At 39.0% G+C, this 24,599-nt stretch overlaps 1 protein-coding gene across 1 annotated transcript in view; it reads right to left on the bottom strand.

Annotated features, from left to right (window-relative positions):
* The window catches only part of LOC310650187 (DNA topoisomerase 2-beta-like), a gene marked incomplete at its 3' end in the record, with an annotated part of 18,733 nt that extends 753 nt beyond the window's left edge, over window positions 1–17,980 (bottom strand). The window contains exons 1-3 of the mRNA XM_083379018.1: window positions 17,036–17,980; window positions 731–901; window positions 363–453 (exon numbers count right to left, since the gene is read on the bottom strand). Of these exons, the coding sequence (XP_083235144.1) occupies window positions 363–453; window positions 731–901; window positions 17,036–17,119 (346 nt within the window). The 5' untranslated portion in view covers window positions 17,120–17,980. The remainder of the gene's footprint in view (window positions 1–362; window positions 454–730; window positions 902–17,035) is intronic.
* Between the last annotated feature and the right edge of the window lie 6,619 nt (window positions 17,981–24,599).

Genomic DNA, 24,599 nt, shown 5'->3' with positions numbered 1-24,599 from the left:
TTTCCTTTCACCATTAACAATATATTACTGTTGTAATATGTTCTGCATAATATTCTTGGGGAATTGAATTCACATACATTGATTTCAGTACAATTTGAAATTTTACAGGTTAGAATTATTTCACTATTGCACTTAATAAAATTAAACTATATTTAAAGATATTAGAAAGGAATAAATTTATAATTAATTCTGAAGGGAAAGACAAGAACACATGATACCTTTATGTATTTTCATCTCTTTAACATGTTAACACATTTACTATTTATAACAATATATCTACAACATGCCAAAATATATCTGTATTTTTCTACCTCAAAATAATTTTCAAGTGCTGTTAATATATCATTGTTATAAACACTTACCAAGAATTTCATCAAATATTTTATATAAACCAGGAACAAAAGTGACCTCTCTACAATTCATTCCTGTATCTTCGTCAAACACCCACATCAACTGTAAATAAAGTTTGTTTTATGAATAAAAAATTTATAAGTGTATGCTATTATTTTAAAATATGCTTAAATTTTTAAAATTTAAAGTTATATTTTAGAGATTTATTTATTTAATTAATGGATTTATATTTCCATTGACCTGCCAAATGACTCTGAGCTACTAACAATGTTAGAAAATAGGGGGGGATCCAAATTACTATTTGTACCATCCAAATACAAGCAAGATTTGGTATATTCAATGATATTAACTTCTCAAATAAAAAGAAAATGGAAATTACCTGAGTTAAAGGTTCTACTGAACCAATGTATGTATCAGGACGGAGAAGAATATGCTCAAGTTGAGTCTTTTTTTGATAAACTCTCTCAACAGACATCTTTTTTGAATCATTTTTATTTGTTTGTTCAGGTTCTTCTTTTTTTGAAGCATTGTTTTGATTATCAAACAGTGTCTGAAATATATAAAAATAATATAAGTCCTAGTTTTGACTAACTCCAAAACTTTGGAAAATGTGTTACTGGTATGACAATCCTTTAATCTGGGAATTAATCTACACCGTTACAATATATATAATTTTAAATTACCTTTTTCAGGCTATGGGCACCTTTGAAATCTGGAGGGACATACAGATGTTGTTGAAAACTAACTATAATGGTTGAGCTCCGGATGGCCCCCGACCTTCGCTCCTTCCGGCGCGATCTAAAAACTTATTTATTTGAGCAATCTGACCTGGTTTGATGGGTTAGGGTTGGGGTTTTAATATGTTTTTAATTACTATTTTAAACTTGGGCATAATATTTAATCGTTTTTTAACTTTTGTATTCTGTTTTTATATTTATTGCCCTGTACAGCGCCCTGAGTCCTTCAGGAGAAGGGCAGTATAAAAATATAATAAATAAATAAATAAAGCCTGGTGCATTTAAGAAATGTTTGCCAAGGCAAATGCGAAAACAACTATGCTACTTTCCACTTTATTTAGACTTGGAAGAAACTGTCTATTGTGCCAATTTACTCATGTAGCTTGGAAACATAGATATTTCTAAATAAATATTGAGTTGCAGCTATATTTTAATTTTTTAGATAATATTGGGCCAAGATGAGCTTAATTATTTTGGAGATAAAGTTATTAGCAGCTGGCATTTTGCTTACAATTTATTTATTATTGTAAATAATAAGATACGGTAGGTAGGAGTCCAGCAATGTCAAGAGATGTTCTTGGTCAGTGAATGCCCAGTGGCAGTTGCCTACAATAATATTTTTTAATCTGCACAGGAATTTGTATAGTCTCTTCAATTTCACTAAATAGCTATCATAGATAGCTAAAATCTAATTCAAGAGAAATGCTAAAGAGGATAGTTTCTGTGGTAATAAAATAACATTTGGAATTATGTCAATAATTCACTGGATTCATGTATTTCATTGTATTTGGCTGGACAGGGGCAGGGGCCGTCAACATAAATGTAATAAGAGGCCCCTGATTATGTTTTTATCAAAAAATTTTACGGGGTTGGGGAGAGGGGTGGGAGATAGGGGTTGTCTGGCTTTGGGGGGCGGCCAATCAACCATAGTTCAGGCCAGACTTGGGTCTGACCGCGCGGGGGGAGAACGAGGGGTCGTTGTCTCCGGGGCTCATGAGCGGGTCGTGGGATTACCAATTCCCACGACGGGGAATGGCAGCAGGCGGATAGACAGGGGGCCATATCATTACCGGGAGCGCCGTCTCCGCTATTTGCAAGCGGTGGGGCGCTCCGACCCTCTGCTTCTTTCCCGAGGTTCCGGGAGCGAGGATGTGCAGCCTCCTGAGCTCAGGCTGGTGTACCTGAATGCCAGGTCCATGGTTAACAAAGCTCCCCTTGTTAGGGATTTAGTTGAGGGTGAGCATGCGGACCTGGCTTGCATCACGGAGACTTGGTTGGGCCCAGAGGGTGGGGTCCCTTTGGTTGACCTTTGCCCACCAGGCTTCCGGGTGCTACACCAGCCTCGAGCTCAGGGTAGGGGTAGGGGTGTGGCGGTGATCGTTAGGGAGACCTTATGTCCGCGGGAGACCACCATTCCTCAGATAGTCGGGTGTGAGTCTCTCTTTATGAGATTTGGCTCTGGGGCGTAGTTGGGCTTGCTGCTCGTGTACATTTTGCCTAGTCGCGTAGCGGCAGCCCTGCCCGAGCTGCTCGATATCCTCTCGGGGTTGGTGGTTGAGTTCCCCAAACTTATAGTTTTGGGAGACGTCAACCTACCATCCCTGGGAGGTTCATCTGAGCTTGCTCGGGAGTTCATGGCTTCCATGACGGCCATGGACCTGACGCAGGTAATTTCTGAGCCAACTCATGAGGGAGGCCACACCCTTGACCTGATTTTCTTATCTGGACGGTGGTTGGATGATCTTGGTGGGGGCTTTCCATTTATTACGCCCCTGTCATGGACCGATCATCACCTCCTGCGGCTGGTCTTCCATTTTGCCACACCCCGCCGTGGGGGTAAGGAGCCAACTAGATGGTACCGCCCCAGACGCCTAATGGATCCTGATAGATTCCAAGCGGCGCTGGGGTCCCCACCTGCCTCCATTGCTCACAGCTCGGCGGATGCCTTAGTGGAAGCCTGGGAAAGGGCAGCCACTGAGGCACTCGACCGGGTTGTACCCTTGCGGCCCCTGACCCGGCGCAGATCCCAGCGAGCTCCATGGTTCTCCGCGGAGCTCCGGGAGATGAAGCATCGGAAACGGGGCCTAGAGAGCTGCTGGAGGTCCAGCCGATCTGAACCCGACCGATTGTGGTTAAGAACCTACATTAGGTCTTATCTCGCTGCGATGAGGGAGGCGAGGTGTAATTACTTCTCCACCCTCATCGCGTCCGCAGATAATCGCCCGGCCGCTTTGTTTAGGGTGACTCGCTCCCTTCTTAATCAGGAGGTGAGGGAGGATCCCTTGCAGGGTCGTGCCGAGGAGTTTAGTCAACATCTGTCGGATAAAATCGCTCGGATTCGGACCGGTTTGGACTCCAGCTGGGCAGAGTCTGGCGATCAGGACGCGGGCGGTCTTGTCAATGTTATCTGGGAGGAGTTTGATTCTGTGACCCCTGATGAAGTGGACAGGATTATGGGGAAGCTGAGTTCCACCACATGTTTATTGGACCCGTGCCCTTCTTGGCTGGTTTATGCAGCTAGGGAGAGGACACGAGGCTGGCTCCAGGCGGTTATATCTGCTTCTTTGAGCGAGGGTTATTTCCCCACCATCTTGAAGGAGGCGGTGGTGAGACCTCTCCTCAAGAAGCCTGCCTTGGACCCAGCTGTATTGAACAACTTTCGTCCAGTCTCCAACCTTCGCTTCCTTGCGAAGGTTGTTGAGAGTGTGGTGGCGCATCAGCTCCCTCTGATCCTGGATGAAGCGGATTATCTGGACCCTTACCAATCGGGTTTCAGGCCCGGGCACAGCACGGAGACGGCATTGGTCGCTCTGGTGAATGATCTCTGAAGGGCTCGGGATAGGGGATATTCCTCTGTCCTAGTCCTATTAGACCTCTCGGCGGCTTTCAATACCATCGACCATGGTATCCTGCTGCAGCGTCTCAGGGGATTGGGAGTGGGAGGCACGGTTCTTCAGTGGTTCTCCTCCTATCTCCTGGGACGCTCGCAGTCGGTGTTGGCAGGGGGGCAGAGGTCGACCCCTAGGACTCTCGCTTGTGGAGTTCCTCAGGGGTCGGTCCTCTCGCCTCTCCTGTTCAACATCTATATGAAACCGCTGGGTGAGATCATTCGTGGTTTTGGAGTTGGGTATCATCAATATGCTGATGATACCCAACTTTTTATTTCGACCCCAAACCACCCCAGTGATGCCCTCGCTGTGATGTCCCGTTGCCTGGAGGCGGTTCGGGTCTGGATGGGGAGGAACAGACTTCAACTCAACCCTGACAAGACTGAGTGGCTGTACATTCCAGCTTCCCGGGACACCTGGGATGTTCCACCTCTTTCTATGGGGGGTGAGCTTTTACCCCCTGTGGATAGGGCTCGCAACTTGGGAGTCCTCCTAGATTCACGACTCACTTTGGAGGATCACATAGTGGCCGTGACTAGGGGGGCTTTTGCCCAGGTTCGCCTGGTGCGCCAGTTGCGGCCCTATCTGGACCGGGAGGCCTTATGTACGGTCACTCATGCGCTCGTGACCTCTTGCCTAGACTACTGTAACGCTCTCTACATGGGACTTCCCTTGAAGACTACTCGGAGGCTCCAACTGGTACAGAATGCGGCCACGAGAGTTGTCTTGGGAGTTTCCCGGTACTCCCATGTTACACCTTTGCTCCGTGAGCTGCATTGGTTACCAGTTGTCTTCCGGGTAAGGTTCAAGGTTTTGGTTATGATCTTTAAGTCCCTACATGGCATGGGTCCGCGATACCTCGAGGACCACCTGCTGCCGGCGTCGACTCCCCTCCGCCCTGTGCGCGCCCACAGAGAGGGCCTCCTCAGGGTGCCTCCTGTCAAGGAATGTCGACTGGTGGCCCCCAGGGGGAGGGCCTTCTCTGTGGGTGCTCCGGCGTTATGGAACCAACTGCCGGTTGAGCTCCGGATGGCATCAGACCTCCGATCCTTCCGTCGCAGGTTGAAGACCCATTTATTTGAACTAGCGGGTCTGGCCTGATGGGGGTATATGGGTTTTTTATTGGCTTGTTTTATTATTCTAGTTTTAACTTGGGCATTGATTTAATTGTCTTTTAATGTTTGTATTGTTATTTATATTTATGCCCTGTGAACCGCCCTGAGTCCCTTTGGGAGAAGGGCGGTATAAAAATCTCAATAAATTAAATTAAATTAAAATTATTTAGTTTGCCAGTTTGCACTGACCATAGTTTATTTAACTATAGGAACAATTTAAGCTTTGCCACAAACCAGGAAGAAAGAGAACTTTACGATAAATAAGATGTAGCTTCTTTAAGGTTCAAATACTTTTAAAATCATGCTTTATTTATTATTCAGCGTGTACTTTAGATGATTTCTGGTTAGCCAGAAGAATTTGGAGAATTTGTTTTCTTAAAAGACAAGTTATTTCTCTATGTTATGTTAAATGTTAGCCTTTTATTATATTAAGATACTGGGATTGTTATATATTTGTGAAATGTGGATATGCAACTAAGGGCTAGAGTGAAATATGACGTGAGAAAAGTTGCTGTTTGGAATGTTGTGTACTGGAGTTTGTCTTTTTGTGAAGGAGAAATGATCTCTTTGTCATGTCAAACCTAGATTTTCTTTTATAGACATTACAAATGTTAAAATTGTGAACCTTTGCCTATACAAACCAACTTGCCCAAAACTTATTTTTTGGTAAGCTAGAAAAATGTGGGATAGATAACATTGCCACCAGATAAATTTGTAACTGACTGACAAACCGTACTCAATGAGTAGTCCCTAATAATACATTTACAAGGAATGAAGGAAGCAATAGGGTACCACATGGTTCCATCTTAAGCCCAGTACTCTTCAATATCTTCATAAATGACTTAGATGAGGGAATAGAAGGGGTATTCATCAAATTTGCAGATGGTACTAAGCTAGCAGTAAGAGCCAACACGGCAAAAGTTAAGCTCAGGATCCAAAAAGATTTTGACAAACTTGAACAATGGTCCCTATCCAACAAAATGAAATATGGAGAAAAGCAAGGTTTTACACTTAGGCAGGAAAAACCAAAAGTACAAGTACACATTAGGCAAAACCTGGCTCATTGATAGAACAATACACTAGTGTACATTGGAATAGTGGGACTATTTTCTGTCTTCTGTTCTACACTATTGAAATGTAGAAAGTTGAGTTTTATATATCTTAGTTAATGTTAAAATCTTAGATCTTTGTTTGGATCTTTTGCTGGTAATTAGATAGAATGAGGAATTTATTTATTTATTTATGAGCCTTGGTGGAGCAGTGGGCTAATGCCTCCTTAAGTAACACCAGCTGCCTGCAATTAGTGCAGGTTCGGGTCCCACCAGGCTCAAGGTTGACTCAGCCTTCCATCATTCCGAGGTAGGTAAAATGAGGACCCAGATTGTTGGGGGCAATAAGCTGACTTTGTAATAATGCCGCTGGGGGGGGGGAAAAGCCCTAATAAGCAGGCATATATATAGAATGAAGGCTATTGCTAAGCACATTGATTTGTGCTTTAAATTGTAAGCCGCCCTGAGTCTTCGGAGAAGGGCGGATATAAATGGGATTAAATTTATTTGATTTGCCTACTCTGTAATAAGTTTTATGTTTTTTAGTTAAGATGAGGTAAACAGATTATGAAATTGTTTATATATATGCCATGATGAGAGTGAGAAGTCACTTTCCTAGGGATGAGAGGAAGTTCTTTCTTTTTTTATATTTTTTCTTGCATTTTTCTTTTCTTTTTTAGTTTGTATCTTTTAGTTTTTATATTTTAAACTTTAATAAAATTATTAAATAAATATTTATTTAAAATTATTAAAATAGTAATTAGATTGCAAAAATCCAAACATTACTAAATAATCGAACTGTCAGTCTAGAATGCCATTTAAACCAATAGGACATTAGCCACCAGATAGAGAAATTTAGAGCCTAGAGTTAATTGTTCTTTCATGCTAGAATAACTCAGTAATTCAATTGCTATAATTGAAAAAAAAAACCTTTCCAAGCCTGACATAGTTTGTATCCTTTTTAAAACAAAATAAGCAGCCATTCTATCTTTAAATGTTTGGAAGGCTTAGCAATTCATTTCTGAATAATTCCTCCTAAAAGTAAAAATGGGGCAAAATATATCTATCCACAATGAGTGACATCTATATCTCCAACTATTGAGATTTTGAAAAGCCTCCTCTTCAAAAATACTGTCCATCCAATATACAATTAGATGTTACCTGAAACATAGGAACAGCAATTATTATACTTTTGCAGAAAACAGTGCTTTATAAAGAATTTTTCATAATGTTAATATTGACTATTACATTCAGCTTTCTTGAAGATAGTACTAAATTTCTTACAGAATGGAAATAACATTTAAAACAATTGGCATATTGCTTCCATAAACAACTTGAATTATCAATGGCATTCTTTAAAAAAAAACCTATGCTTTTTCTGAAAGGATACTCATTTAATTATAAAAGGAAGCTGGTATTATTCAAAGCATATTTGGAAGTGGGGAAGTAAGCTGGAAAACAAACTTGATAGTTAACCATCTTGTTATCAAACCATAGATGGATATTTTGTAACTTAGTACATCCATGACAGACATGCACTATTCCCATTGCAGGCATTCTGTGCAAGAACATGCAACATGCTCTCAAAACTGTAAATTAGCCAAAAAGAACAAACAAACAAAAAAGCTTGCCTAAACTGCTTTAAAGCCATCCACAGAATGGGATGTATAGGTTCCAAGATGTTACCTTTCTTACATAAAACTTTCACTCAAGTACTTCTTTGCTCATAAATAAACTCACAACTTCTTCAGGTACGTTGGACAATTTCACCTCATTTCTTGAAGTAAAAAATGTGTTAAGACATAAGACATCATTTATTCTTGTAAACGCACTTCTTGAAGTTCACAACTTTAAGTTCCTATTAATTTTTAGATCATTTAGCTTATTTCAAATATCTTTTGAGATTTAAGAAGATATCTTGTAAAGTGAATTATGTCTGTTATTATGCTCTTCCTTAGCAAATTGTTTTCCTAGCTTTGTACATTCTTTTTTGGCAAATGCACACAATGAGACTCATTGAGCCATCTCTTATGTGTTTTGAAACATGTGCAGAATGCACATAGCTCCTGATAGGAATATCTTAACACAGATGGATCATTTCCTTGGCACATCTGTCCTCTGGAATGACCATGTAAACTTTAAAAAAAAAACAGGCTTGGTTTAAAGTATTCCCAACAAGTATTTTACATTTCTCTATGCATACTCTGAATTACATTTTTGCCTAATATTATAAATTAATTGTAGTTTTGGACTTAAATGTGCCATATGTATTGCTTATTTTATCCATCTTTCTGGATAATAAATCAAGAAAGCTCAAATCAAGAAAGCTTGTACAGATGTAGATTTGACAGTAAATGTTACTGTAACATTTAATTTTGATGTGAGACAAAATGGATCAAAAACATGTATACATTAATATTCGCTGTTTCCGTATTCTGTATGCAGCTTATCCTAATCAAACTGACAGAAAATTTAACGGATATTGTTGGCATATAAATTAAAATTTCTAGTTTGGGAGTAGGGCACAATGTAGTTATATAGTTTCAGGTTTTAGGAATTGGAGTTTTTGCTTTCTGGAAACTAATATTTAGATACTATAGCTATATTGTTAAGAGTGACAGGGACTTCCGGTGGCGACGCGACGCCGAAGACAGCCGTTTTCGGGCTGCCCGCTCCGCAGCTGTGTTTTTCCATCGTAAACAGCGCCGATCAGCTGGATTTGAAGCCCCCTCCTCGGGAGAAGAGGAGGGGGTGAGGCCCCAGGTAGGGGTTGAGCTCTCTGGGGCCGCCTGAGCTGAGAGCTTGGGCGGCTGAAGGATGAGCCCCCCCGAAGCCTGGGTTGCTCCGAGCTGCGCAGCGCCTCTGCTCTGGGATTATTGGAGCAGAGCCAGGCGTTAGCAACCACCCCTGCCAAAAGGAAATACTTTTGATTATCAAGAAGCAGGCAGAGCGGTACAGGAGGTCAAGGTGAAGTGGACTCTTTATTTTTACTCTCTAGCTCAATGGATTTTATAGCTTCAAAGTGAAAGTGAGTAATAAGTGAAAGTGGGGGAAGATGGTGGCTAAAACTTCTAAAGCTCTCTGGAATGCGGGGTCTTCCCTGGTGCAAGAGACCTCATTGCAAGCTTTGCTTCCTCCTGCATCTCCCCCGGCATTGACGCTTAAGGATTTACAAGATGCTCTTGGAAAGCATGCACAATTGATGTCTGATATGATGGATGAAAAGTTGAAAAAGCTGGAGGAGAAAATGGAGGAGAAAATGGAGAAGAAGATAGAAGAGAAGGTGAGAGCAATGAGGGTGGACATTTTGTCTAAGGTTGAATCCGTAGCTGAATGTGTGCTACAGCTGGATATAAAAGTGGAGGATCTCAGTCAAAAGAACTCTATATTAGAAGCAAAGGTATTAGAAAATGAAAATATAAGGGATAAAATGGACGAAGAATTGAGCCTTGTTCAGTATAATCAGATGCAGTATGCTATTAGAATTAGGGGTTTAAAGGAGAATGGTAAAGAAGATTTAAAGCAGCTGATTTCTGAGGCTCTGGAAGGGGTACTGGGCCAGTCAGCATCTGAAATTGAGGGAAATATGGAGAAAGTTTTTCGTGTAAATTCATGGATTGCAAGACAGAGGAAGTTACCCAGAGATGTGGTGGTCTATTTTACAAAGAGAGTAATGAGAGATGAAGTTATTCAAGCTGCTTATGATACTAATTTGGTAGTGGCTAAGCAAGAAGTTTTGGTTTTAAAAGAGATCCCTCCGAAGATCCTAAGGAGAAGGAAAGATTTTGCATTTCTGGTACAGGAACTTAAGAAACGTGATATTAAGTTTAGATGGGAGATTCCAGTTGGATTGGTGGCGACGTATGAAGGTAAAAGACATCGTTTGGTTACTGTGGCTCAGGCACGTGATTTTTATAGTAATGTGTTAAAAGCAACCCCCCTATCATTTTTGGAAGCTGCAAAAGGATACGGTGGGGGAAAGCCTCAAGATGTTACAGATAGACAGACAGAGGACAATGGTGTTGGAGGGGATCAAGTCACAGTTTCATCGGTTGCTGCAGGAGGCCAGAAGATGACGCGTGCCGCCCTAAGAAGAGCGAGACGAGAGCAAGAGCAAGATCAGCAGAAAGTTATGGAATCTCCAAAGCGTGCTTACAATGAAGATGTGAGAGAGGAGCGGTCTAAAGAAGTTTTGGGGGTCATGACAGAGGTGCTCCAAAAGTTTTGGGGCGTTAAGATTGCTGATTAATTTTTAGATTAGAATGTCAATGGAGTAAAATTATTATAGAGGAGAAAGAAGGTTTTTTTTTCTTTTTTTTTCTTTTTGTTAATATTTTACACAATTTAAGATTGCTTGCTAGAAAAGTATATTAGGGTAATGGACTTAAAGTATGTGTTGAACTAAGAATGGGTATGTAAGCTCCTAATTAACAACAAGTTGTCTTAGAGATTGCCTAAATCTTTTTTTTATATATATTCTTTGTATTTGAACTTTTATTTGAACTTAAGGATGATTTGGAACTGCGAGACATTTGGCGTGATACATGCAAGAACTATTTTTGATCGTAGTTTAGTTTGGTTGGAGATTATTAAGATTAACAGAGATAGGCGCTTTTGGCGTGTAACTGAGAATTTGTTTGGAAATTAGAGAAAGGTGGGAGAATGCAAATAGCAGGTGAAAGTTTTTTTGTTTTTTTTTCTTTTCTTTTTTTTGAAATTAATATGAATAAGGACTGGGATTAAGAAAATTTATTTTGAGTAAAGCTCTTTTTCTGTTTTCCTCTTTTTTCTCTCTACTTTATTTGTAATGTTAATAATGTTTGTATTCATTTTATATGAGCTAAAGAGAGATAGAATTTATAGTTTATTGTTGATAACATAGGGGTGTTTATGTTTGTTTTTTGATTTTATGCCCTGTATTTAGCTCTGGGAAGTCGGGGGGGGGGAGGGAGTGGGGGAGAGGGATAGGGAGGGTTGGATAGGGGTGGGGGAGGGGGGATTAAAGTTAAAATGTATTGTAAAACTTTTTAAATAAAAAAAAGAGTGACATAGTTTTCTAATCAGTTTCCTCAAATAGATTGCTACTGACAATTTTATGAAGATATAAAAATGGGTGATAGCCTTTCAAAATATGGATCATTAAGTTATATATTAAAGTCAAATAAACACAGGCTAGTAAAATGTTTTGCAAATCTCTTTCAATTTAAACTTTAATTAAAAGTATCAATTTAAGGAATGTCTGCAATTTATTAAAAAAGGATATTTTGGTTCAGAACGTAGTTATAGCCAAATACACACAAGAAATTACATTAGTGTATTAAATTATGTAGGGTCAATATACATTTAAACAGCAAATACAATAAGAAAGTGTTTTTACAGAAATCAAAATTTTTATTGATTTACAGGAATTATCCAGAACAATTTGCTACAAGATATATTTTAGTCATAACAAAGTTTATTTTCAAAATATGCAAGTCAAACTTGAATATGATCCAAATTTAATTATCATTTACTTGCTTTATTCGAAATTCAAAATTGTGATTCCTATAAAATTCAGGCACTGGGGGGTGAATACAAGTGATAACCTTGTTGCTGAAATATAGTGGAATATAAGGACAGAAATAATTTATTAGCAAAGAAATATGAACAAGGAAGGATTAATTAAAGGTTTTGCAACCACCAACTGAATGTTTTCATGCACAGCCCTACTGATTTTTTTTTTTCAATTTCAGACTATTTATGTTTACCATTATTATAAAAAGCAACAAAGTTAAACGCACAGCTTAATGGAGCATGTATAAAGAAATGCATATTAAAATGCCTGTTAAATCCATAAATTAGTTTGTGTCATTCCCATCAACTTATTTATATTTACATAAATAATATATATTTCACTACTTTGCATCATTTTACATCACTTGCTTAGATATTATTATACAGGTGAATTAAATTGGCACAAAAGATACAGTTTAATGTCAGATACAAGAGACTTTTGTCTATTGTTTTGGGATTATTTTAGAAAAAGGTTTGGGGGATTATATCCAGTCCTCTAAATTGACAATTTGTTGTATTTTTTAAAAGCTAACATTTGTCATTAAGGCATGCACATGTCTGTAATAGATTCTTATTTAGTTGCTATGAGCTATGAAGTGTTTGAATTTAAGTATTTATTTGCTTTTCTATTTTTCATTATATGCAAAATCACAATTTCATTTTATAGAAAAATGTAGAAATATCAAAGAATCAAAATGTTGTTTTTAAAATCACTTGATTTTAATAAAATTATTTGCTTATATTAGCCTTCCCCAAACTTACTATCTTCCAAATATGCAAGTTTCAGTTGCCTGAATTCTTAAATCTTTGTTAAACCATTGCTTATTATGAAGTTCACACCTCTAGAAGGCCCTTAAGACTGAGAAGTCAAAGTTAGCTATGTAGTAGCTAGTAAGCTACAGTAAGGGGAAATTTTTTTTTGTCCCCTGCTGATTTTGTACATTTGCCCAATGACAAAGAAATGATAAGTCTATAATTTTAATGGTAGGCTTATTTCAACAGTGAGACAGAATAACAACAAAAAATGCAGAAAAATGTATTTCAAAAAAGTTATAAATTGATTTGCATTTTAATGAGTGAAATAAATATTTGACCTCTTCACAAAACATGACTTAGTGCTTGATGGCAAAACCCTTGATGGCAGCCACAGACGTTTCTTGTAGTTGGCCACCAGGTTTGCATACATATCAGGAGGGATTTTCTCCCATTCCTCTTTGCAGATCCTCTCCAAGTCATTAAGGTTTCTAGGCTGACATTTGGCAGTTCGCACCTTCAGCTCCCTCCAGATTTTCTATGGAATTAAGGTCTGGAGTCTGGCTAGGCCACTCCTGGACCTTAATGTGCTTCTTCTTGAGCCACTCCTTGTTGCCTTGGCTGTGTGTGTCATTGTCATGCTGGAATACCTATCCACAACCCATTTTCAATGCCCTGGATAAGGGAAGAAGACCCTATATTTGTTGGTATATGGTCCTGTCCATCACCCCTTTGTCCTGTCCCCTTAGCAGAAAAGCACCCTCGAAGCATGTTTCCACCTCCGTATTTGATGGTGAGGATGGTGTTCTTGGGGTCATAGGCAGCAGCATTCCTCCTCCTCCAAACACAGCAAGTTGAGTTGATGCCAAAGAGCTTGATTTTGGTCTCATCTGACTACAAAACTTTCACTCAGTTCTCCTCTGAATCATTCAGATGTTCATTGGCAAACTTCAGATGGGCCTATACATGTGCTTTCTTGAGCAGGGGGCCTTTGCGGGCGCTGCAGGATTTCAGTCCTTCACGGCATAATGTGTTACCAATTGTTTTCTTGGTGACTATGGTCCCAGCTGCTTTGAGATCATTGACAAGATCCTTCTGTGTAGCTCTGGGCTGATTCCTCACCATTCTCATGATCACTGAAACTCCACAAGGTGAGATCTTGCATGGAGCCATAAACAGTTATTTTGGGTTTCTTCCATTTGCGAATAATTGCACTAACTGTTGTTACCTTCTCACCAAGCTGCTTGATGATAGTCTTGTAGCCCATTCCAGCCTTGTGTAGGTCTACAATATTATCCCTGACATCTTTGGACAGCTCTTTGGTCTTGGCCATGGTGGAGTTTGGAATCTGATTGCTTCTGTGGACAGATGTCTTTTAGACAGGTAACAAGCTGAGATTAGGAGCATTCCCTATAAGAGTGTTCCTAATCTCAGCTTGTTACCTGTATAAAAGATAACTGGGAGCCAGAAATCTTGCTTATAGGGGATCTTATTTCACTCATTAAAATGCAAAACATATAACTTTTCTGAAATGTGTTTTTATGGATTTTTTTTGTTATTCTGTCTCTCACTGTTAAAATAAACCTTTCATTAAAATTATAGACTGATCATTTCTTTGTCAGTGGCAAACGTACAAAATCAGCAGGGGATAAAATAATTTTCCCTCACTGTAGTAACATGTTATGACTGAAAAGGATTAATGGTTTCCAAATAATAGTAATAATAATAAAATGCCATCCATCAATTATACACTGCTTGGATCTATACATATACTATGTCAACAAATTATGAATCCTAGATTCTTGGGAAGAACTTAATACGTATGAAGGCCAACACCAGCTAAAGAGCTGGCAATTGTAATTTCACATTATCTATATAATACAAAGAAAGCTAATTTTAAATCATGACTGTCTTGGCCTGCTTGTTTGGAAGTCTTTGTAGAAATTATTCTACTTATGAACATTCAAATGATGAACTTTTGCCAATACCAACAAATCTATCTACAATTCCAACCTAAAAGCTATCAGAGAAGATGGGCCATAAAATAATCCTTTCCCATCTTCTCTGAACTTTGCTCATATGCTGTCTGATGTGCATGCTGTTCACTGTTTAAAGGTGTGTACTGTAGTAACTGAATGCCTGAAATTAAGCGCAAGAGTGATTTTTATATTTGGACTTATGAACAAAATGGATGACTATAATTATCTGTGGATTCATTGTTTATTTCACAAATGAAATGATATGTGTGTGCATATCATAATAAAAACACCTAATTGATGAAAATTGATTGGCTGCAATATTATCCAGTTTCCAAAAATAGCTGGAGACCTTTTCTAGGATGTTTAATGTTGGCAGTAATTTTGAGGTTTGTAGGTAATATATTACTTATGATGACACTATTTTTTGTAAGCTGCTGAGTCTACAATTCCAGCAAGATATAAATTTGATTAAATAAATAAATCTAACCAGAGTGTCTGTTCTAAATGTTTTGTTTAGACAAGTTTTAGAACATACAGGAAAAACTCACATTTAAATACTGTACCATCCCAAGCAATATACAGGTAGTTTTTACTTAATAATGGTAATTGGGCGGTCAAATCTATTGCTAATCAACACAGTTGTAAAGTGCAATGTTTTAAATGGCAGTTGCAGCAGTCTCACTAGCCATTGTTAGACAAATCCTGTGAAGTCATGTGATCACCATTTGTGACCTCTTGTCGGATTCTCCAATGAGTTTTGCTTGTTGGAAGATAGCACTGAAGTTTGAAAGTTGTAAAAAGTTACAAGCAATAATCACATGACTGTGGGGCATTAGAACAATATAACTGCAAGGTGACTACCAAGTATGAACTGCGATCACATGATCTCTGGGACATTGTGATGGCTACAAAGAGTGATCATAAGTCCTGCTCCTTCAGCAATGTCACAACTTCCAATGGTTGCTGAATGAGTGGTTGTTCAACAAGGATTACTATGGATGTCTACACTTTTTGCTTGTCTGGGCTGCACTAAGTGAAGAAGAAATTGCCTTGGGCCACATGTAAAATATATAACAATCTATATAATTCAGATCTTGACATTAAAAATTTATGATCTTGTGATGCTGCATTACTAGTTGTCCAGCACCGCATGCGGCCTGTGTGTCCCAGGTTGAACATACCTGATTTAAAACCCCTTTTAAATATCTCTTAAAGAAGACAGTTAAGAAAACTGTATCGAAAGAAATACTTCTGAATCATTGTTACTCTGAAGAGTAAACTGGTAACATTCACTTGCAAGTTAACCTACAACATGTCTGTAATGTTATTTTAATGAACAGTTGGTTTGCTCATGAGAAGATAGTTTTTACTGCCATGAGATACAACAGGTTGAGGCAATTCCCAAGTTATAGGCCCACTTATACAATCCATTTTATTGCCTCTGCTGGACTTTGCAAATGTAAATCACTTCTGTATGAAAAGCAAAAGAATATTTCACTTTTCTATCAGCCCAATGCTGACACAATCTTAATTTATAAGACTATAGTCTCAGTATCCTTTACTTTTAAGATGTAGCTGCTTCTGTAAAAACACTTTCAACACAAAAAGGACGTGTGACTTTATTAGTTTTACAAAGAAACAGCAACATTAACATGAAAAGTAGATTTAAAAAATTTTTTCCAGCACCACTTCAAGTTCTAACATTCTATTTGTTCATGCATCTGTAGAATAGCAGCAAGTCAGCATGAGCTGCTTTGCTACTGTTGTGTTATGTTGCCTTTTTTATGGTCAGTTACAATAAGGAAGTGACCCTGTTTGAACTTTCTGTGGAACAAGAGAAATAGAAGTTAGTAATAGGCTAAAGAAACTACAGTATCCATTCTATTGTCTCTCTCCCAGCCCCACAATATTTTAATTAAAAATGATTACTTTTAGTTAGCCTAAAAGAACATCTCTAATCCTAAACATCCAGTCTAATTTTCTTTTATATTGCACCTTAAATACTCTCCCCCAACTAACTTTATTTTATTCTACTCTATGATCCAAGATTGAAAAGACTATCATTTCATGATTTACTTATTTTGTGATGGGAGATAAAACACATGTTGGTATAGAACAACAAAAACTGGACTGGCTTTCATGTAAATGAAATTATTGTTCAGAAAGCTTCCTCCTTGGTCTAAATCTAAACACATCTAAGAGCTTTACAATCTCGGAAACCAGGGAAGAGGCAAATAGCTATTCTCAAACGAAAAATTCAGCCAAAAAGACATAATTTAATGGCAGGGACGCGAATAGCAAGGCCCTCCTGCTAAATAAGTGGTGAATCCTTGCTGAAGTAGTAAATCCTGCAGGCCCAGACCAAACATGTCAGCTTCCCCATGCCATCAGATCCACGATTCCCGTTGCCTTCATCCCTTTTGCGGGCCGGGAATAACCGTCCCCCGCCCCAATTCCTCGTCTTGCCTTCCCGCATCTCCATCCGAATAAGCATTTTTGCTCCTCCATTATTCCCTTGGGACCTTCCACTTCTCGTTTCGGTCTGGGCCTGTTAGGAAAGCATCAACAGCGGGAAAGGGAGAAACTGGGAGAAAATGCCAGGCAACTTACCACCCAGGTTAGACCCCCGCTGCCGCCGCCGGTTCCTCCACTGCCATTGCCGCCGCCGCCGCCGCCACCTCCTGATTTTGCCATTATTTTACAGTCGTTTCAGTATAAATAGTTATAAATATAAAGACCTAAAAAGGGGGCGGTGGAAGGGAGGGGGAAAAAAAAGCTACCCCGGACCGGACCTGGGCTACAGCTACACTCACACCCTCGTTTCCTGCACCGCAGTTTCGGGGGGCGGGAGGAGGTGCTCCCGATCCAGAGATTCTTCCCACCCAGCTCGCGCGCGCGCGCGCGCCCACACACACACACACACACAGAGATGAGAGAAAACTCAAGGTGTTGATTCCTCGCGCGAATGTGCGCCCACCTCTTTTCCCCACAGCCCCTACCTTAGCTCCGTGGCACGCGCGCACCTAAGCGCCGTGAGCTACCACAGCACACACACACACACACACAGTTTCACCGTGCACGCACCCCCATACAAGTCCCCTCAGGCGCTTTATAGCGCGCTCGCCTCTGGTTCTTCCTCTGTTTCTCTACCTTGCGCTTCAGGTCACAAGTATTTTATTTCATATGTGAGACAGAGCTTTTTCTTTTAAATGCCGATAAGTAAAAACCGTTCGGCGCTTGAAAAAGAATGACTAAAAATCAGCCTGCCAGGGCCCAGAAAACGCCGCAGATGGGGGAGGGGAAGTCTTCTGTTCCGATGACGCTCCTGACACCAACGTTGGGCGGCGGCGTAGCAGATAGGCCAGCTTGGAGTCTTAGCCGCGGAGATGTGGGCCACCTCTTTTCTTCGAAGTGGGGTCAAACTGCCCAGAACCCGAATTAAAAACAGCGGCCTGGCAAATCTCCGACAAATTCTCCGCCCGCGGAAAGGCCCTATCTTCAGACAATAACTGCACTGCCCCCATCCGGCACAGCCTCCGCAACCTCCAAGGGCTCCATTCCTCCTCTCCTCTCTCCACCCCGCCAAGCCACTATCAGCCAATTATAATCGAATGACAGCGGCGCTGATCACATCTTCCACCAATCCCAAAAAAGCCATTCTGAGTGCGGTTCTACATCACCGCGGTTGGCAACGCTTCCAGAAGTCTTTTTCGGAACGAGGGTTTCAAGGGAATCGAGGCTACGTTGCTGAGTTAAAAGAGAAACAGAAAGAAAAATTCTTCTTCAGTTGCGAAGTTCCTGGTTCAGGATACGTTCGTTATTTCGGACGCAGACGGTTAGCAGTGCCTAAATTAAAGTCGCTTTGTTGCTCCTGATTTGGGATACTCTTAAGTGGTGTTAGATCGTTTGAAAAGATATTGTTTATAGAAATAAAATCTTACATGCTTTCTGATAAACATGTTTAAAGCCTGATTTAAACACGCTGAGTAATCTGCCTTAAAAATTTGTATTGTAGCTCTTAACCTCAATTTAGTAACCTTGAGAGACTTAACAACCATTAAATGGGACGTCGGTAAATAAGCTAAAATATTAATAAACAAACGAACTCAAGAAAACAGCTGATTTCTCCCCAATTTTAAACTATCCGACCGGAATACTTACATGCTTAATTACTGTTATTGCTAGTTTTGCCCAAATAAGAGATTTTCTAATATAAAAGGTTCAGATATTTTTTGGTTATTCAAATTTCAGAATAATTTTCTGTTCATAAATCATTTAAGTAAAAACTTCATTATCCACATTATTTATTTAGGATATGGTATATCATACATGGTCTAGCAATATAAATTAACATTTCAACTAGATTAGTAGAACCCATTAAAATATAAATGTTAAAAAGAACAGAATGCTGAAGAGAATAATATCTCTGGAGATCAGCAGCTTGATGTCAACAAGCTGTTAGGAGAGCCAGTTTGGTGTAATGATGAAGACAGGCTAGAAGACTGAGTTCTAGTTCTAGTCCTGTCCTACGCACAAAACCAATTGATTGACTGTGTCTCTCTAGCTAGCCCTAAAAAGCAGGCACTGGCAAACCACTTCTGAAATCTTGCCAAAAAACCTGCAGGGTTAGGGTAGGTGTTAAGAGTCAATACTGACTTGAAGGCATCTGTGCATAAAAAGATGATTGCCATATAAAATGGTACTAAAAAGAAGATAAGGCTACAATGAGAGCTAAATTGATATAGTGGTTTAAGGCAATGAGCTGGAAGTGGGTGATCCTGAGTTCTAATCCTCATAACCTAAAAAAAAAAGTTACAATTTATGTGGATCAATTCTCTTCAGTTCTATCAGCATTGTCAATGGCAAAAGACTGTGTCTGTTTCTAGGCATAATAAATGTAAACTGTTTGGGAACAGTATCCTCTTCTGTATCCCTACCTATATTTATATCTATGCTCTAAAGTTTAAATTCTAGGCTTTTTCTCCTGCTTTTCAAAGCCAACTGATGCTTTGCCATTGTCCACAAAGTGACCGGAGGCAATTGCAAGAGAGGTACATTTACATGACTCTTATATCTACTTGTATATCATAGCTTTCCACCTTACCAGCTTTAGACTTTCTGAGTATTGCCCCCAATATGTCTACTATATGTATAAGGTACCAAGTTCTCCACCCCTAGATTACATTTCACTAAGTCTATTGTAGGCCAGCACATACTGTACAGATAGTCCTTGATTTACAGCCATTTGTTTAGTGACCATTCAAACTTAGAGTGACACTGAAAAAGTGACTTTTGACAGGTTTTCACATTTACAACTGTTGCAACATTCCCAAGATCACATGTTGAAACTTTGGGCACTTGGCAACTGGCATATATTTATGACTGTTGCACTGTACTGGGCCATGTGATCATAATTTGTAAACTTCCCAGCTGGCTTTCAATAAGCAAAGTCAATGAGGGAAAACAAGATTCGTTTAACAAATGCATGATTCACTTGACAACTGCAATGATTCTTTTAACAACTGTGGCAAAAAAGTAAAGTCATGCAAAACCCACTTAACAATCAGAAATGTTGGGTTCAATTGGAGTCAAAAGTCTAGGACTACCTGTAATTAATTACAATATAAATCATTTCACCTGATTCATATAGAATGGAAAAATAGTAGAGAGATATCTCAACTAAAGCATTTTCAATTTTAAAACTTTTTGCTAGAAAATCTGATGCAGAAATATTTACTTATTCACTATCAGTGTGGGAAGTCAGCCCCCCCCGAAAAAGAAATATTCTTGGAAATATTTAAAAGGACAGAATATATTTCCCTAAAGGATTTTAAAAGCAGAAACCAATCCTGCCCCCATGTCTCTGTCCCAAACAGAAACCAAGTCTGCAGAATTACAGATCTTTTCAGAAAGACTGGAGTAAGGAAGTCCCAGGGAAGCAGGATATGACCCTTGGGACATAATAGGATTAACCCACCACCATCAGAATACCAGAAAGGCACATCCAGGCTCCAGAAGGGTATAAAAACCCACTCCCTACATGTGCTCAGCCCTTCTTTTCCTGCTAGAGCCATCTTTCTGTCTGGCTCTCCTCTTCAATAAACTGTAACCTTCTTTCTAAAGCAGTTGCCATGTTGGCTTGGACTGAACCATGATGAAGACTTTTCCTTCAACAACAGCAATAAAGATGTTTTTTAAAAAATTATATGAGGAAGGAGAATAGGAAAAAAATCCATTGAAAACAGATTTTTTTAGAGGCAGTTAGGATATTATTTAATTGGATATTTTGAAGATTTTCTGTAATAGCCCATGCTCTGCGGAATATCCTCCCTTCAGAGATTTGAATGGCCCAAACCCTGATGTCTTTTTATAAAGTTTCAAAATTCTTGTTGTGTTCCTGAATCTGGAGTATTAAATATGTTTTCTGGTTTTATTGTTAATTGGCCAAGTATCTCAGCTGCTGAGTATAACATTGTAAAACAATAAAAATGTGCAAAATAATTTGAATATTTTATTGTTTTAAAATGTTTTTATTATTTTAATTGTATTATTTTAATGATCAACCTCCCATAGTTATTGAGGTGGACAGCTATAGAAATTGAATAAATAAAATTTTAATGTTTTTATTGACATATTATAGAGGGCTGCCATATTATTGTTTTATATTTATTGCGATGTTTGATGTGATTGATATCCTTATTTATTTATTGTAAACTAGTAAGCTGGGCACTGTAAAATAAAAAATCTATTTTACATTGAACATGATTCATCATACATATATTCTGATATCCTAATATTTAAATATTTATTCAGGAGATTTAGTGGCTGCCTGATTCCAGTATGATTCAGGATGGCCTACATAAAAAATAAGAACAGAAAAATAATAAAAAAGACAGCTCAATGCATGTTAGCAACATACTTCTCTAACAACAAAAACAAAATCACCAATAGGACGCCACAAATTTCTGACTGGGAGAGACTAATTTTTTAAAGATTATCAGCATGGAAATGTGATAGATCTCTGGGTGGATATCATTATCAGATAGCAGATACTGTGACAAAGAAGGCACGTCTGCTGGGTCTTGCTAGATGGCATTTTTAATTGAAAGGACTGTCCAATATTACTGGATAGCAAAGAATTATGGATGATAAGGGTTCCCTCAAATAACCTGGCCCTGCAAATAGATAAAGAAGTTGTCTTATTTAACACTAGAAAATGGGAAATTCAGAATATAAATTCATATATTCAGCTCAAATATCTAAAACAGTCGTTTAAATGAGATTTTGGGTTAGGTTGCATTTCCTTCAGGGCTCGTTGAAGCCTTCATTGCCGTAGAATAGATTCTGAGTGAGGCAAATCCTTCAGGGAACTTTCTTGATGCACGATACCTTGCTGAATAGATGCATTTCTTCTCTAAAGAGACAAATCAATAAAGATACCAAAGACTGTGGTTTTAATCAGAGAAGTCCTTTACATTATTGTTTCAGGCTTGTCTTGTAATTATTCTATATTTTTTAAGGTGCAGTATTTGATGTATTTTTACGATTTTCTTAGATCATAACAAATGAACTGAATATACTCAGAGCTTAACTGGCATCTAATATGGATGTTTTAATTTCAATTCCCAAACAGAGCTGTTGATTGGACCCTTGACCCGAATGATCCCCTCCAAGTTTTGATTCTATGATTTTGTTTCAGTAGGACTTAATTTAAAATCAATATCTACACTATAAATCAGCAGATACTATCATGGATTTGATCCAGACTTAGTTGGAGGCAGCTCATTAAGTAATGATCTATTGTTCTGCAAGCTAAGATAGTCCCAACAGTAATATCAAAAGGGAGTGTGATGAGGCATGTTCATGAATGTGTGAGAATCCAGTTCTAGCTGTGGCTGAGCACTTTGTGAACTTGCAGATCTGAAAACAATAATACTGGTTTGACAAGGCAACTTAGAATTGAGTGGTTGGATAGCACAAAGCTGCTATAATCCCACAAATGGAGCACACATTCTCACAAATTATGAGTGTGTCTCATATTCCCTTCATGACCCAAGGTGATGCACAAGTTAATTGCATTTTGAAGCAAGACTTGTCTAGCAACTGAAGAATTGGAACCGATCTGGCCTTATCTTGCCTTTGATTTAGTGTGCTTTGAAACTGAGTTTTAATGCTTAATACATGCTAGCAATAGCAGTTCTTATGTATTATTTTCTTAGGAGACAATGTTAAACAAATAAACAAAATTGAAAACTTTAAATTGGCTGTATGCTTCCTGGTGTAATTCTGTAAATATTTAGTTTGTTTTTTGTCTCTACTAAAATCTACCAAAAACATAACCATAAAAGACAAACTAGAAATAAAAATTAAAATAAGCAAGAAAATGATTAGAGAACACCTATCTGATATTGACAAATATAAATCACAGGGACCTGATGGATTACATCCCACAGTTCTGAAAGAGCTGCCAAATGTTGCCTCAGAATCATTTATACCATATCTTTCAAAAATCCTGGAACACTGGAGAATTACCTGAGATTGGAAAATAGCTGATCTGGTTCTCATCTTCAAAAAAGGAAAGAAAAAAAAAAGACCCAGGAAACTGCAGACCAATCAGCCCAACCTCAATACCTGAAAAAGGTAATAAAAAAACTGATCTGCAAACATCTAGAAACTAACAAAATTTGCAATAGTGGCAAATATCTGTAGTTCAGTTGTAGGATGAGGGTGAAGGTTCGTTTTCCGAGCTTGTGGGTTGGTTTCCAAACATTTCATTATCGAGCTAGGTAACACCTTCAGCGGAGTTTAAGGGATGTCAGTGTGAGTGTTCTGTTTATAAGGGCTTCAGGTATGGGTGTGTCAAGGGAGGTTCTTGTGATGGCTCAGATATGAATCATCAGTGAGAGGCTTGTGATGGGTCTTGTGATTGGGAGGTTACATCAGGTCAGGGTCAATGGGAGGTGAACTGCTGGGAGAGGGAGAGGGCTTGTGTGGGTTGAGGGTTGATGCTGTCTATGGCTGGCTGTGCAGTTGATTTGGATTCTGTAGGATTCATAGGCTGGTTGTAGGTCAGTGTGTCGATTGAATTGCTTGTGGAGTGTCAGGCTTCAATAAACTCAAAAGAGTGTGGCAAGTGGTAGCATGGCCGATGATTTTGAGTGTTGCTCTAATTGAACTGGTGTTGTTTGGTGTTGGTGATGACAGATAGAATTCTACAACCCCTAGGAATAGCAATAGCCCACAAACCCAGTCACACACTGCTAGGAATTATCCAGAACCAAAGCTAAGATATAGAACGATGAAAGAAACAATGTCATCTACAAAATAAACTGTAATGATTGCAACCAATTGTACGTGGGAAAAACATCATGTCAATTAAAAAACAAGATTCATGAACACCAGCTGGCAGTCAAATGCCATGATCCCAAATCATTAATCTCTACCCACACCAACACCAAACACCACCAGTTCGATTGGAGGAACACAAAATCATTGGCCACACTAAACCCGTCACATTCATGAGTTTGTCAAAGCCTGGCACTCCACAAGCAATTTATCAACAGACACATCAACCTACAACCATCCTATGAACACTTCTGAATCCAAATCAACCACACAGCCAGCCAGACAGCACCAACCCACACGTCCCCCCTCCTCGTCCCACCAGTTCATCTCCCAATGACCCTGACCTGATGTAACCTCTCCATCACAAGACCCATCGCAAACCTCTCACTGATGACTCACACCTGATCCACCACAAGACCCACACCTTGACACACACCTGAAGCCCTTATAAACAGAACACTGACATCCTCTAAATTCTGCTGAAGATGTTACATAGCCTGGTAACGAAATGGCCGGAAACCAACCCGCAAGCTCGAAGAATGAACATTCACCCTCACAAATAAATTTATAACTAAAAGCTAGTACAGATTTGTCAAAAACAGATCATGTCAAACCAATCGTACTTCATTTTTTGGCAAAGTCACTAAATTAGTAGACCAGCGAAATGCTGTGGACATAGTATACTTAGACTTCAACAAGGCATTTGACAAAGAAGGCCACAACTTCTTGGTAAGCTAGAAAAATGTGGGATAGAAAGTATCACCACCAGATGGATTTGTAACTGGATGACAAAACATACTGAATGAGTAGTCCTTTGTGGTACTACATC

Source organism: Vipera ursinii (assembly GCF_947247035.1).
Source record: "Vipera ursinii genome assembly, chromosome: Z".
Lineage (NCBI taxonomy): Eukaryota > Metazoa > Chordata > Lepidosauria > Squamata > Viperidae > Vipera > Vipera ursinii.
This window is presented reverse-complemented; position numbering and strand designations above follow the sequence as displayed.